The sequence below is a fragment of the Dermacentor albipictus genome, chromosome 7, assembly GCF_038994185.2.
Source record: "Dermacentor albipictus isolate Rhodes 1998 colony chromosome 7, USDA_Dalb.pri_finalv2, whole genome shotgun sequence".
Taxonomy (NCBI): Eukaryota; Metazoa; Arthropoda; class Arachnida; order Ixodida; family Ixodidae; genus Dermacentor; species Dermacentor albipictus.
In genome coordinates this window covers 47,836,620-47,852,670 of record NC_091827.1, presented here as the reverse complement: position 1 = coordinate 47,852,670, position 16,051 = coordinate 47,836,620, and the positions used below count along the sequence as shown (strand labels likewise).

At 45.9% G+C, this 16,051-nt stretch overlaps 1 protein-coding gene across 1 annotated transcript in view; it reads left to right on the top strand.

Moving 5' to 3' along the window:
• Window positions 1–16,051, top strand: part of LOC139047971 (ubiquitin thioesterase OTUB1) — a 29,776-nt gene that overhangs the window by 12,117 nt on the left and 1,608 nt on the right. The window contains exons 4-7 of the mRNA XM_070522207.1: window positions 820–938; window positions 3,759–3,843; window positions 13,234–13,337; window positions 15,943–16,033. Coding sequence (XP_070378308.1) covers window positions 820–938; window positions 3,759–3,843; window positions 13,234–13,337; window positions 15,943–16,033 — 399 coding nt within the window. The remainder of the gene's footprint in view (window positions 1–819; window positions 939–3,758; window positions 3,844–13,233; window positions 13,338–15,942; window positions 16,034–16,051) is intronic.

The following is a 16,051-nucleotide window of genomic DNA, read 5'->3' as shown; positions in this document are numbered from 1 at the left end:
CTACTCTTTAATGTTTCAACTGGATTAAGTCATTTCTTCTTAAAAATATTTTTTAACATGCTTGCTAGAGAGTGACAGCATCCGGTGACATGGTGTCAGCCCATCTTGACATAAAACAATGTGCTGTGTCACTCAGGGAGTTTTGCGAAGGCACTCGGGGAGAACCTGGAAAACTCTGGGAATTAGGAAATGTCCACTTGGTAGACACTCAGTGAAGATGTATGAATGATGTGGTGGACATGAATAAAACAGTCACCTAAAAACAGCAATTTTTTCTCGAGAGGGGTAATGAAGGCACGCCGATGCACTTTTGCCCCTGCCTAATGTGATATCCTTCTGTGACCTCATGCTCTATCCTGTTACTCTGGGTTCTTCTTGTTTTGCGCCGCTTGTTACCTGTCGACACCGGCATTGCTGCTGAGACCGTGTAGCATTTGACGGGACAAAAGGGGAAAGCGGGTTTCTTGCATTTTCAAGTGAAGCATGGAAAGGCAAATTTGGCAGCTCTCAGTGACAGTCATTGTATTGCCTTCGAGCGACACACTTTGGGCAGACTGGCGCACTCTTGTTTGTGATGCCATGTGACCACCACCTCTGCGTTAGTTGACATGAACAACAGCGCTACACTTGGTGGATGTTTTGAACGTGTGTCGTAAAAGGGCAGTAAATATTTGTGTCGTTCTGGAGGAATTGAATTGAGGTCGTGCACTGTAATGGTGAAGTTGACAGTTACAAAAAGGAAGGAAAAAAAAAAGCGGGACGCGAGATTTTTTGTGTCAGTACTCCTCTAAAGTGTCCGGCTCTTGGCTGGATGTGCAGGACCTCCGCAGCAAGTACCAGTCTATCCGCAAGACGCGACCAGACGGCAACTGCTTCTTTCGCGCCTTCAGCTTCGCCTACCTGGAAAGCCTGCTGAATGACCAGCAGGAGTACACAAGGTACTTGAATATGTCCATGCTTTGGTTTGGGAACGGCCTGTGCAAGGATACACTAAACTCCATTTCATATTTAGCAGGCAATGCTACAGAGCCAAAAAAAAAAAAAAAATGTGATAATAGAAGTATAGCCAAACCTCAATATAATGAATTGGTACGTGAATCGAAAAACTTTGTCAAGTCACGATTATCTTTAATTCGACATTGTGAGGTTCTAGCTGTAAGAACAGCTTCACAATTTCCCAGAGAATGCCTTGGTGGATAGCATCTTGTTATTAAGCATTTATAAACAAACTGCAAGAAGCTCAGGACGTAGTAGCGCAGTTGTGAGCGCAGTGCTTGCTGTGCAGATTGCACCAAGAGCCATACATGGACATGACTCGTGGTACCGTAAGTCTTGGACGTCATGACTGACCATGCTTAGTGCCCGCAGTAGCCGCCCACAAATTAAAATCAAAAGTGTGAAAAGACATGGATATTAGTCCAGGGGCAAACAGAAAAGTCAGTTTCACCAGAAAGAAAGAGCATTGATGGTGTTAGCAGAGAGACAACTACATGAAGTAATGTTCGTAGTTTTATCGATATAATGCGTGCCCAGGCAAACATTTAACAGATCTGACCCGAGGGCCACCAACTCGCTGTCACAACGCGAGCGAATGCTTCCACACAAAGGGAAACCCAGTGGAAGCAATTAGGTTGGCACCAAGGTGCCTATTCGGCTCGCAACATAACAGTGTTTCCTGCCTGCCTCCACCCATGCATGTGCGTTGATGGCGTTCTTGTCGCTGTAACTTTTCATACGTGCACTTTCATTGAGCTAGATTGGGATCGAATTTTTCGACAGCAGTTGGTTCCGTTCCGCAATTAGCGCAGAGAAGCCAATAACCATCAACAAGTTCATCTCGATAGCCTGATATTGTGATCAAAAGTGCGCCATGTGACAACCGTATTAATCTGCATGTTTCTACACCTATATGTATATAAAAAACACGCAGTTTTACCTAACAAGCTAAGCATTGATAGGGTTAGTATTACACAACGGCAGGTTTATCAGCCACATAAATGACTGAAAACGTTCGCTTACTATTGTATTTTGCCCGTGTACAACCCGCCACCACTTATAACCCGCACCCCAAATTACAACAGCCTGAAAAGAAAAAATAAGAAAAGAAAGTCTGTTCGTATAACTCGCGGAAATAACTGCATACAACAGTGCTCAAATCTATGCAAAAACAATCTCCATTCACGGATGCAGACTGTCCATGTGGTATCTTTGGCCAGTGGCTCTGTTTCCCCTCCCCTCCCTTCCTTCATCCACGATGCTGATAAAACAGGATTCCAACGGTGGATGTGATCGCAGACGGATCAGTCTCTCACGTGACATGAATTGGATCACATAGCGGCTAACATTCACACTACAGAGGGTGACAGGGCGGACGGAGTAGCCTATGCATGGGAAATGGGGACGGAGCAAACGTACCTGAGGTGAAAATCCCAACGGTGTTTTGGCTCTTCGCCGTATTGTAAAGTGCTTCGCACGGACTGAGGGAGTGCTGTAGGCACAGGTGGCATGTGATCACGTGATATGCAGTCCGCAATTGGGAATGGCGATTAGCTGTCTCGTTTGAATACAGCTTTACCTTTGGCTTCTGCTGCACTAGGGCTCATTGTAATCCAAGTTCTAGTTTGCCTGCGCCATAAGTTGCGAACTTTTGATTACCCTCCAGGTTTCAGCTTCTTTTACGGGTGGCAGATTGTGCCAAACAAATGGCGCGGGCGGTGCCTGCTCGTTGGCGCCAGCTATGCACAAAGCAGCGATTGAGTCACGCGATATGTGGCCCTTTCGTCCGTCATGCATATTGGCCCTACAACAACCCATCTACCGTAAAGTTGTGATCGCTGTTCTGCATTTTGGAGAAAACCAGCTAAGCAGAACTTTCTATGTAATCAATAAAATATTGCATATTGCTGCACAACAGAGGTCCGCTATTATGTTGAGGAGCTCATTGGTATTCGGTACAGCAGAACGTCACTAATTAATCAGTTACGGAAAAATCAAAGCGCTCTCTCGTGAACACAAGTTCTGTCAATGGAAAAAATATTTTCCAGACCTTCGTATGCTAGAACTGAGTTGTAAAATGTACTGACATGCTAATTTGGTCTTATCTTTAGCATGAGTAGACTGTACTGTATATCTTAATTTCTATGTACCTATGTTATTGATAGCTTGCCACATTCTTGTTATGGAATGCTAGGAGACTCCAGAGCACGTGCAGCACCATACTTTGTTGCCCAAAATTTGTAAGCTTTAAATTTTATGAAATTTTTTTTGTTTGATTTGATATTTGGCTTTTTTTTTTCTTCATTTGATTGAATACTTCCATTGAAATCGAACATTTGATATTCGCACACACCTTCTAAAGACACGTTGGCCTCCTTGGGTACCGAAACCAAAACTTGTTACTAGAAACGTGGGCTGGCATGTTGTAGCTATTCCTGTTATTTCATTCCATACTGTACCTAACTCACCCACCGATTATGATCGACCAAAAAAAAAGAAACATTGTGCAAGTCGAGAACATCATCGTACTGAACGTCCTGGACAGTCGGATGTAGCATTTGGAGTGGGCAGTGGGAGAAAGCTTGTAGCATAGACCTCACAGTGATGTAAGTACTCAGTACATGGCTTCTGGAGGGTCAGTGTGGTGCTTGGGCACTTGCTTTTCCCCAGTTCCTGGGCACAATGTGCATGGTGGAATTGCATCCGGCCCTAAATTAGCTGGCTGCGGGCATCAAATGTCTTTCCATGCTTGCACTGCGCAGGTTCAAGCAGCTGGCCGAAAACAGTAAAGAGGTGCTCGTCTCCCTTGGCTTCCAGCGGTTCACAATCGAGGACTTCCATGACACGGTGAGCGGTGACCCGTTGTGCGCGCTCTGGTTGTCTTCTTGGTTTCAGTGGTGGCTTTCAGTGGTGGATTAGATGACGCGATGGTTCCGTGTGCCGTGTTGCATCACCGCAACCTCGACACAGCACACAATGCAAACATCAACACGCCGGCACCAGTCGCACAAACGAAAAATGTGGCCTAATCGCAGCGTTGTGCACGAAGAAAGAAACAAATCAGCTGCTGGGTTGTCTTGACATGGCTTGCTAAGCTGAGACCGGAACTGCTGTAGCTACGAAGCAGGCAGAAACGATGATGATGAGCAGGGATTTGCAGTAGCGCCACTTCGTGGGACAGCAAGAAGGCACCATTCAAAACAAAAATGGCGTTCAGCAAGTCGAATCATGCACCGGGCAGAGTCGGTGCATGGTGCTCTCAATCGAGTTGGCTCAAGGATTGTCCAAAAAATCGGACGAGAGGTTGCAAGGTGCCCGAACTTTCGGCAGTTATACATTATGGTCTATGGGGAGAATGGCAGTGCCGCGAAGCAGACTGAATGATCAAGCGTGTCCGAATTTTTGGAGTCCGAAAAATCAGTCGGCGACTGTATATAGCTGTATAGCTTCAACAGGCCACGCTGATGCAGTAAAACCTCGTTAAACTGTACCCAATTAAACAGTAGTTTCATTTTAAAAGTATTCAAGTCAAATTCCTGATTCTGCAGTCATTGAACATAATGTGTTTTGTATTTGCATAAACCGTACCAGCTTATTGCGTACGCATCGGTTAAAACATAGCGTTTCCACTTTTCGTCGCACAAACACGGCGCTTCTTCGCTCCATTAGGCAGCCCGGCAGAACAAGCCTCAGAGATCGGAACAACGGCATCCAAGTGCCCTGTGTGTTTGCGCGTGAAGCCACACCAACATCAACATCATTTCAGCGCCATGCCAAAAAGCGTTTTGGCGTCTTGCAAGCAAGGACTTGCGCCATGCTGAAGCTCGGATGAAAAAGATGCCGGATGCTCAGCATAGAAAAGAAATTAGACATCGTCCGTGCTATCGAACATGACAAGAAGACGTCAGCAGTGGCATGGGACAGGGATCTGCTGTTGACTACGGTGTGTGGCATTTGGAATGCAAAGAAGTTGCTCGACAGCACTGCTGCGACCGCGAAGAGATGTTGGCTACAAGCTTTAGACGTTTCGCCATTGTTGCCTCTGTTGTTGCCGAAGTTTTGACCAGCGACAGCACGGGCGATTCAGACCCGACAGTGGCAGAAGCTGTGCATTGGGCTGCTGAGCGCGCGGTCGCGGGATCGAATTCCGGCCGCGGTGGCTGTATTTCGATGAGGGCGAAATGCGAAAACACCCTTGTACTTAGATTTAGGTGCACATTAAAGTACCCCAGGTGGTTGAAATTTCTGGAGTCCTCCACAACGGCGTGCCTCATAATCAGAAAGTGGTTTTGGCATGTAAAACCCCATATTTCTCTGGTGTATCTGTAGGTGAGGATTTCTGCAAAAATACCAGGCGATTGCGTAAGAGACTTATAGACTTCGGAAATGCCAGCAAACAGAATTTTACACTTCGCTATAATAAACTAATCATTAACAAAAAAACATACGTTTACTGCGCAGCCACCGATAGCATCTGTGAAATGTATCCCCCTTCACACGTGCCAGCCGCCGTACCTGAGTCCGCTGCCGCCCAGGGGAATGATTCTTCATAGCTATCTGCCGTACACCAAAACGTCAAAAGCCTATCAATACTATTCACTAATGCACGAAGTGTACTCAACAAACGCATAGCTTTATCATCAACCATTGATTCCTGTTCTGCTGACATTGTTATCATTACGGAAACGTGGCTGTCAGCAAAAATAAGCAGCAGTGAAATACTGGATTGCGAAAACACTTACAGTTTATACCGATATGACCGTGACATTCGATCAGGAGGGGGAGTTCTTATCGGTGTCAAAGATACTCTTGTTTCTCACATCATTCCGATTACATCGTCATTAGAACTTGTGTGTGTACGGGTTGTCATTTCCAATCGCGAGTTTATTTTCTGTGCCTGTTATAGACCACCCACTGCCCCTATTTCGTTTTGCCATGAACTTCATGATGTGATTAATAACCTCATTGTTAGATACCCCACATCACCCTTGTTTGTACTAGGGGACTTTAATTTTCCCAATGTTGTGTGGTCGAAGGATGACGTAGTTGTGAAACAGAGTTGTCCTCAATTTTTAGAATTTTTGGACCTGTGCCGCGATTTTAACCTTATTGAACTTGTGCACTACCCCACGCGCACTACACTGACTTCTGCCAATATCCTGGATCTCATTCTTACCACTGCCCCCAACTTAGTTTCACCTCTAACGTTCCTGCAAGGTATAAGCGACCATGTAATGATCCATTTCACTCTTAACGCGCATGTTACTACTAAAAAAAGCTCGAAGATTATACTAGATTACAACAGAGCTGATGCCTCGTCAATAACAGCCGAATTTGAGTCTTTCATTATTAACTACTTAAGGGGGGAGGCTACACTTGAAAGACTACTTTTTTATTTGTGGACAGATCTGAATGAAATTTTCACACTTTGTGTATTTTAATGTGCAGATTCTAAAAATGTAATTAATTTTGCCATAGGATAAGTAGTTTCCGATATACTCCAAAAGCATTGTATAAGCTGGGTCCTTTGTTTGGAGGAAAATTAGCATCTAAACAGAAAGCCCTAACACAGTAATTTGAGTATGAAGACTATCTAGAATGTTCAGGGAGTGTCATAAGGTATTAATCAATGTTCTAGGCTAATCTGAGCAAGAGTTAGAGCTCATCAAAGTTGTGAGAAAAAAATGCCATCTTGACATGTCAAACATGTGACCCATTTCAAAAACTTTTTGAGAAGAGTACTGCTTTGAAAAGGGGCATATTGCATACTGCATACATTTCTCTTTCTGGCAAAAAAAAAATTATTCCGATAGCTGAAATAGGACAGAAGCTATTTCACCTCCAAAATCGGAAGTCTGTCAGAATTGTTGTTTTGAGAAATCAAGGAAAAACATTCTGCAACATTTTTATTGACAACATGCCAATAAAATCTCATGGAAATGCACCAGGGGCATAATCTGGATGCATCCCATCTTTATGCCGCTTCTTAGCCAGCTTCCTTGCACTCAAAGAGGCTTCTCGCTTCTTGCTCGAGTTGGCACTTCGATGGCAGTCTTTCTCCTTAGCTCGCTGAGATGCAGTGCCAGGAATATTCATATGCAGCTGCTGTAGGATTGCAGTGGATGCAAGCAGGTTCCCAGTGTTGAAGCGTAGGACAGCTTCCGCTACAGCAGCTTGCACGGCAAAGAGAGAAGCATGCTGTTCTTTTGAGACTAAACTCCAAATCACTGAGTGAAGGCTCTCATTTGAATTCTGAGTCTTGCCTCGCTGGCATCTCTGGAGCAGAGATTTTTCGGATAGCCGCGTATATACAGGCAGCATTGCTTCTGCCACATGTTCTGGCAAGTTATAGTGGTGCCTGGGTTCAGGCTCTCCTTTTGCTTTTGCAGCATTGTGACGACACCATGAATTTTCGCCGTTTGGACACAGGCTGTGATCCGAACGTTCGTCAGTCGACGTGACATGCCTGTACGTCGCCATCACAGCCTTCTGCATGGCGTCCACATCACCGTCATTAGATTTTAGAGCCCAGCCATAATACATGCTGAGCCTGGTGATGAGCTCATTTGTCAGCCGGCCTCTCCCGCCAAGGCATTTCTTCCCCTCACCTTTCTGTTTCTGCACTAAATTACGCAGTGCCGTCCCCATGCGCTTTTGGACGTGATTGACACAGTCCTCCTTTTGGACATCAACAAATCCATAAACTTTTTCTTCTTGGATTGCAGTGAATGTGCGGCTGTCACCATCACACAAGATGGTCGTGTATCTCAATCCATGGCGTTCTAAAGATCTTCGAAACAGTGTGAGGCCAGCTTCAACTTCCATATGACCAGCTTTGCTGTCAGTATTTTTTTGGCACTGGTGTGCATCTTTCCATTTTGCATAGCCGTCAGAATCAGGCTTCGGTCCAAGTTCGCACCCTAAACAAAAGTTTGATAGCACAACATAGTCTAGTACGTACCCCGTGAAGAGCTCTACGACAGCACCGACGCCTATGTGAGAGGAGTGACCGCGAGTCATCCAAGTGCCGTCATAGCACACTGCTATGTTACCTCTATGACCAAAACATAGGTCCTCATACAGTGTGGCCACTTTCTGTGCACACTGGCTCATAGCGACCTCGGCCGCTTGCGTGGCAGCAGGTTTCAACGTTTTCTTCAAGTGGTGCTGATAAGTCCGGTGATGAATCCCACGGTGCGACAATCCCATTGCCGCAAATACATCATTCATGGCTGTCTGGCCATTTCCAGTAGACATCATCGCCCGCGTAGCCAAGAGGTTGATGTCGAATGGGTTGCACGTCTTCTTGCCATCAACTCGGGGCGAGCTCCATCCGGCCGCGACGTCTCCACAATTATTGCACACAACAGTCAGCTTCACTGCGAGGCCGTAGTCGCGATCACCCCTCACTACTTGCGCTGGTTCGTTGCACGTTTCACATCGTAGAACTTGAAGGAGCAAGTTGAGGGAGTTCAAGTTCACTATAATGTAAGGAGCGGTAGGCTGATCTGACGCTGACGCCGTCGCTGCACCGCTCGCCTCTGCGAAAGGCTCAACCTTCCGTGCTGTTGCCGGTACCGACGAAAGCTCCTCAAGTGCGGCCTTTTCACGAGCACGCACTTCGCGCACTTCTCCGACACCGATAACATCGGAGTCTACTCTCACGCGGCTGGAGTCGACATCGCGCTCGTTGTCACGGCAAGCGTCCTCGCGCACCGCGCAGTTGCCGATAGCATCGCTGGTTATCATAACGCTTCCAGAGTCCACGCTGTCAGGGGAAGCAATCCCACGAACACCGCTGTCACCGATAACATCGACGTTCACGCTTACACGGCCGGAGTCCACACAGTGCACGTTTTGGGGGGAAGCGTCCTCGGTCACGACGGCGTTATCAGGCGATGTCAGGGCCCGATTGTTCCTCACATGCTCCTGCGGCGCAGTATCAGCTCCAACACGCTTTCTGCCCCTGCCTTTCTTTCGTGTACGGCCGAAAGCATGCAGAGATCGGAACTTCTTCGCACCGCCTGGCATAGTCAACCGCACGATCACGTTAGGCACAACACACGTTCGCAAGCGAAAAAACTTTTCAAAATGGCGGCATGTGTGTAAAACTAGAGGCAGCGTTGGCAACACAAGCTTCCCTAGCCAATCACAGACTGCCATTTTGGTCACGTGCGCCAACCAACCAATAGACGCACACGCTGCGCATTATTTTGTCGTTGGTTTTTTCGCTCTCGCGTGATGAGCAGGGTTGCTTACAGAAAAAAAATGAAACGCTAGAAACAGGAGCTTTCAAACAAGAGCAAAATGGCGGCGGTGGAGCGCGTAGTTCGCGGGCTACGGATGCTTGAAATAGGCGAGTTTAGACTTCAATTTAAAGGTCCGCGTGCGCGGATTCGCAGTTTTGATCTCTTATAACTCATAAAATAAGCGTAATATTGAAACCAAAAGTTGCAGGTCGGTGCAGAAAGGTCTCGGGAACGCGAAAATGAAGAGATTGAAAATGCGATTTTCGGGCCGATTTTCGTCTTTCAAGTGCCGCGTCCCCCCTTAATGAACTTTTCGCAACGAACAGTTGATGAAAACTGGTCTCTCTATAAAAACAAACTTCTATCGATAATTGACCGCTACGTACCTAAAAGAAGAGTGCCTTCTAACCCCCGATCACCATGGTTTAATAATGCACTAAAGCGCCTGCGCAACAAAAAAAAAATGGGTGTTTCGCCGCGCTAAAGCTACAAATCATCCTGATCATTGGTCTCGATATCACTGCATTGCCAGTGAATATTGTTTGGCAACAGCCAGTGCCAAAAACACATTCCTAAATAATACTCTGCCCTCGTTTCTGGTTTCCAACCCACGGAAGTTTCGGTCTATTGTTGCAGGTACTAAAAAGAATGTTCTTCAATTAATCCAATCAGACGTGCCAGTTCCAACTCACGAGTGCTGCGAAATTCTGAATAATACCTTCTCGTCATTTTTTCAGCGATCAGTACATCCAAAATTTCCATTCTTATCGTCCCCAAGTTTTCCGCCTATGGATCCTATCTCGCTTGACTGGATTGGCATCGGCAAACTTATCAGAAATCAAAAAATTTCTTCATCCTGTGGTCCCGACCTCATTAATTCAAAAATGCTAAAGTGTACTGAAGTTTTTTCAAGTGTTATTTTATCGAAGATTTTTGACCAGTCCCTACAGCTTTCTACCCTGCCCAAAGACTGGAAGGTGGGAAAGGTGGTTTTGGTCCATAAATCAGGTGACACTCATTCCTCCAATAATTATCGACCAATTTCATTGACATGCATTCCAAGTAAAATATTAGAGCACATAATTTATTCACACCTCATTAATTTCCTCGAGATGAATTCTTTCTTTAACAACGCACAACATGGATTTAGAAAATTCTTTTCCTGCGAAACCCAACTCTTGTCCTTTACCAATGACTTGTTTATTAATGTAGATCAGCAACTTGATACTGACTGTGTATTTCTGGACTTCTCACGAGCTTTTGATTCTGTTCCTCATGATTTACTTATTTTCAAACTTTCTCTTCTTAATATTGACCCAAACGTATTTGCATGGATTAAGGATTTTCTCTCTAACAGGACCCAGTATGTAACCGCTAATGATTATACCTCTAGACCTTGTTCAGTTACCTCCGGTGTACCGCAAGGATCCGTACTGGGGCCCCTGCTTTTTCTCATCTATATTAATGACCTTCCTGACTGTATCTCTAACTCAATCATTAGGCTGTTCGCGGACGACTGCGTCATCTACCACAAAATAACTAACCTTAATGATTCCAGTAAGCTTCAAGATGATCTGGTTAGTGTATCAAATTGGTGTAATAAATGGCAAATGCAGCTTAACACAAATAAATGCAAACATATGCGTGTCTCCTGCCGCTCTACCCCTTCTGATCTGCCCCCCTATTCTATTAATGGTACTGTCCTGTCGGTTGTTAACTCTTATAAGTATCTTGGCCTGCATATTACTAGCAATCTTTCGTGGAACATGCATGTTGAATATATCATTAACAATACTAACCGAACATTAGGTTATCTAAGACGAAACTTTGCATCCGCTCCGACCTCACTAAAGCTTACCATGTTCAAAACGCTCGTCCGTCCAAAATTAGAATATGCGTGTGCCATATGGGACCCTGCTCATTCCAATCTCATTAATTCACTTGAAAGCATTCAGAACCGTGCAGCGCGCTTTATCCTGTCTAATTATTCACGTCATTCTAGCGTAACATCCATGAAACAAACATTAGATCTACCTGACCTTTCACTACGTCGCAAGCATTCTCGCCTTTGTCTTTTTCATAAAATATACTACCTCAATCCTTTCCTGAAAGAAAATCTCTTCGCCAGACCCAGTTACATCTCATCTCGCATCGATCATCAATACAAAGTTGAAGTGCCAACTTGCCGCACTAATTTATACCATTCTTCATTCTTACCAAGAACCGCCACTGCATGGAACCGCCTTCCCGCCTCCTTAGTCACCATTTGTGACAGCACCAATTTCAAGCTTGCTGTTCAAAGTGCCTTATAGTTCCCTCATTATTTTTTATTTTCGTTCTGCAAATAATGTACTCCACCACTCCTTTCTGTTGTGCCTGCCGGCCTTGAAAGTATGTACAACAAATAAATAAATAAATTAAAAAAAAGCTGCGTGTTACGTCAGCCTCCTGAATGCAGTCGTCATGACGAGAAGCACCCGGCAATGGAAAAGGCGCCCCGGGACTTTTGCAGCACTACCGCGCCCGGGCACGCAGAATACGTAACGCCAACGAGGGATCTGCCATGCCAGTGTTCGCGAAGAAGGGGGGCTGGCTGAAAAGCTGGCACGCAGCTTCAATAAGTTTGAGGCCGCTGTTGTCATACTAGGCCGCTGCGGCATCAAACGAAAATAACACTTTTGTCGCCGCGTGAAGTGAATAAATACTGCATGTTTTTTCCCCCTTCATCGCACTCTCTCCGAGTTCCGTTTTCTACAGGTAAGTGGGTGATCTCATGCTTTTTCGGTTAAACAGTACTACCGTTTGGTAGGTACTTTTTCTGAGCTCCGGCTAACTACAGTTTAGCGAAGTTTCACTGTACTGTTGAACCCACTTATAACGATACCGGTTATAACAATGAGAAGCTGCTGCACCGTCGACTTGTGTATGTTTTCCATGGTGAAATAACCCGGTATATTATCGGTTATAACGGTGAAGTCTGGCTGCTGGGTGTCCGAGCCGATAGGTAGTGAAATGCTAAATCCTTGAAAAGAAAAAAAGAAAACGAGAAATTCGAGCCACTCCACGGTCGGCCGCCGCTCCAACAGCCGCTGCGCGGCTCTCTCCCATCGCCTATCCACCCGCTGATCATCGGCAGTGCACGCCGTTGCTGGTGAAAAGAAAGCGCACGGCCATAGATTTGGAAACTAAGTGCTTCTAACCGATGAGACTATCATTGCAAACGTGCTTGTATCAGATAGGGACGGCGACGATTGCAGTGATGACACAGTAGGGCAGGCTGCCTCAACGTTGTCCTCACAGGAGGCTCAGCATGACTCAGTCCCTCTGGGGTTTTGCGCGAGGAACCTTCCGCGGCACTACGTGGAGCGCTTTGGTGCCTTGCAGAAGGACGTCTGCGAGCTTCGCGCAAAGCATGCATGGCTGACGGACGTAGGCTTTTCTCGCGCGAGCCAGTGAGAAGTACCTGGTGAGATGCTTGTAGTGATCTCTCCTCAGCGTTTCTTCTAAATTTCTCGAGCTGAAAGGCTGCTGTGGCAGCCTTCTCGCAATATTTAAAAGGCCCCTTTTGAAAAGCGATGCCTCGACAGTGCTCACATATTGCTTACCACCCGTGACACCTCTTTGCAGTTGTAGCAGTGCCATTCTTTAACACTGACAGCCGCAGCGCTTGTTCCACACAATCGGAGTGCCCAGGAAGCAGTTAAACGAGGGCACGCAATCGGTAGTCGCGCGGAGGAAGGTGGTGGGGAGGGGCACTGGCCTCCCTGCCTACATCGTTTTCTCATGTCAGCTTTGCCATCTCCTTATTTTGACTTTTTCATGTGACTTGGTTTATAACAATTATCAGTTATAACTGCAATTTTCGTGGCACTTGAATAGTGTTGTAAGTGGGTTCGACCGTACAACTGGTTCAGGAGTAGCATGAAGAAAGGCTTAGATTATTCTTTTGACGGGGTGTTTTGGTTCTTCTTTCTGCCATGTTTTTCAGTTTATGGATGTCCTCAAGAGGATTGAGAACAACATTACCTTGGATGACTTGCTGAAGATCTTCAACGACCAGGGCTACTCTGACTACATTGTTGTGTACATGAGGTGCGTGCCACAGTTGGGCTATTTGTTAAAGCCCCACCCCCTCCAGGTTTGGGCGTTGCAAACAGACAGGTACAACACATAGGTGAAGCACATGGTGGCAGTTGCAAATGATAAAACCACAGCTCAACACAAAAGCAGACGAAATTTGAATCGGAATCCTGCATGCCCTTCTTCTCAAGGGAGCGTTGTTACCAGCCAGAGTCAAGGTCAGATGCTCAGATTCCCCTATGTAAAACGCTGCCCATGATGTCGTTGATTATGGCATGTGACTTCGGAAAGTTATCCAGTGCGGAATGCATAAAATCGTCCCCGAGAGAGCGCTGGGCAGCTACTAAGAGAGAGAGAATGAAAGGCCGGGGTCACCACATAAGCGTGGCGCATTCCCTAGGCTACTGAATGGGAGGAGGCAAGGAAGGATTGTTGCCTGCGAAACGGCATTCGAGGACAGAGCACTTGTGCTGGCAGGGAAACTTGCCTTCTGGCAGCATGGAAATGTAACATTTCAATTCCCCTTCTCCTCTAGTAGTGAACCAAATTGAAAGACTGTTGGGGAAAAATGCTCCCTAGGCGGCGTCCTAAAGCTTCCAGTGTACAGGAGGCTTCCGTTAGATTGTCTCTGGTTGATTAAATTTTCTGGTTATTTTGATCCCAACTGAATTTCCCGGCCGGTGCCATTATTGACCCGAACTTGTGTTATTTAGATCCTAAAATTACCCTTCGCCGGGTAATTCGAACTTGACAAGTAAGCATTTGTGTGCCTGACCCTTATGGTGACCCCATTGGCAACCACTTTTGGGGCAGTGTCCGTTTCGGTGAAGCTTGAGGGGAAGTAATTGCATTGGAACACACGTCAGCTCCCATTGGGAATGCCGATTTTCGGCTGGCCTTACGAAGGTTTTCAAACAATAGCCTGACTCGCAGTGTTTGATTGCAGTATTACCCGATTCTAATGTGCATCTTTATCCAGATACGAAACCAAAACTGCCTTTGCAGCATTTCTGCACTTCAACGCATAACATTAGTCTATTGGCTTGAAGCTTACTTTAGGAAACTGGCTGCCAGTTCGCAACACCTAAGGTAACCTTGCCCCCCTCCCCCCCCCCTTTTTTTACTGAAAAGTCAGGTACATATTATATTCCTACTTTGTTTAGGAGCTTTAATGTCATTTGGACATTAGCTTCTTACTTGGAAACAGAAAGTGGGCACGCATTCAATCTATGGAAGTCAACTGTATAACCAAATCTTGCTATGGGCCCTGGTTGAGGGGCCCTTTTGGGCTTAATTTATGTGTGGATTTTAGGAAGAAATTGGGGCTCGCATGGTAACCCCACTCTGGTGATAACAAGGTGTGGGACGCGAGCGATGTAAAAATTCTAGTAAGGCTGGGCGATATTGGTGCTTGGGTTCCCACAGATAGTTCAGGTTGCAAAGTAAGTGGACCTTTTTTTTTTTTAACCGGGGAAACTGAACGCACTTTCTGCATTCATGGTTGCCATTGCCTGGTGAGGAGGGAGGGGCAGGGGGGAGGAGGTGTTACGGTGAGTCGCGACGGGGCAAGCCAAAGCCGAGGGAAAAGGTCGTGGCACACTGCTGAAAAAGGGCTTTAAAAGATGGCTTTCTGCCACATATTTAGCTAGATTACCGCTTTCTTTAATGCAGCTAGTAACATCAGTCCTTCTTTGGTGTTGTCACGTGTACAGAACTAGCGGTTTGACTCTTATCAGTTGTTTTGTGAGTGTGCTGGTGTATTGCTGTAAGCTTCTGATTTGATAAAAACAATATGCATCACTTTCACCAGCAGGCTTAATTTATGTGTGGATTATGTGGACAAGCAACAAGGTAAAACTGTTTTTTTTTTTACGCTGCGTTCAAATGATAACCGTTGTACAACTTTGGTTGTTTGAAGCATTCCACCGACCTGTTGACGAAGTACTGATATGCTAGTTATTGCTGAGAACTTGAGAGCAGATGTATTTTGTAACATTCCGTTTCTGTTCTCACTGCTTTTTACGGCGAGCGGCTGATCTCAAATAACAGCGGTGTGGCTTTTTCTGATCAGGATGAACACAAAAAAAAGGAGTGAAATAGAAACGGATCGTTATAAAGTAAGAATTCAGAATGTAAAAAAAAGAAAAACCCTCGACTTTGTGCATACAACACATTATAGTGCCCATGGTTCGACAATGCAAAGCTTTCCGAAGCATCCTCCCTTCCCACAATCGGTGCACTCTGCTGTTTTGTTTTTAATCATGCGTACTACGCAATCTTTGACCGAGGTGCAGCATGTCACATTGCACAGAGGGCCAAAGAGTTAAATGGCAATGTGACCGTGTTAAACAGCACGTATAGCCACCGACTTGGCACAAAGATTTACCAAACACACCTAGCTGTACAGGCGCACAAGGTTAGGGAAACTGGCTCTGGTGGGATGTCGTCGCGATACTGTTGACGCCAGGACCAGCCTTAGAATACCAACACTAGTGTCAAACTAAAGCGTCTCCTGACGTGTCCCTACTTGCCAACAGTCGTCCTGCTGCGTACAAGAAATGCGTAGTGTCTTACGTGATGTTGCTGGTGATGGTTGTTGTGCGGTGGGTGCGTGCAGGTTGCTGACGTCCGGCCAGCTGCAGAAGGAGGCATCGTTCTTTGCCAGCTTCATTGATGGACAGAGGACCGTGCAGGAGTTCTGCAAGCAGGCAAGTTCTTTATCACCT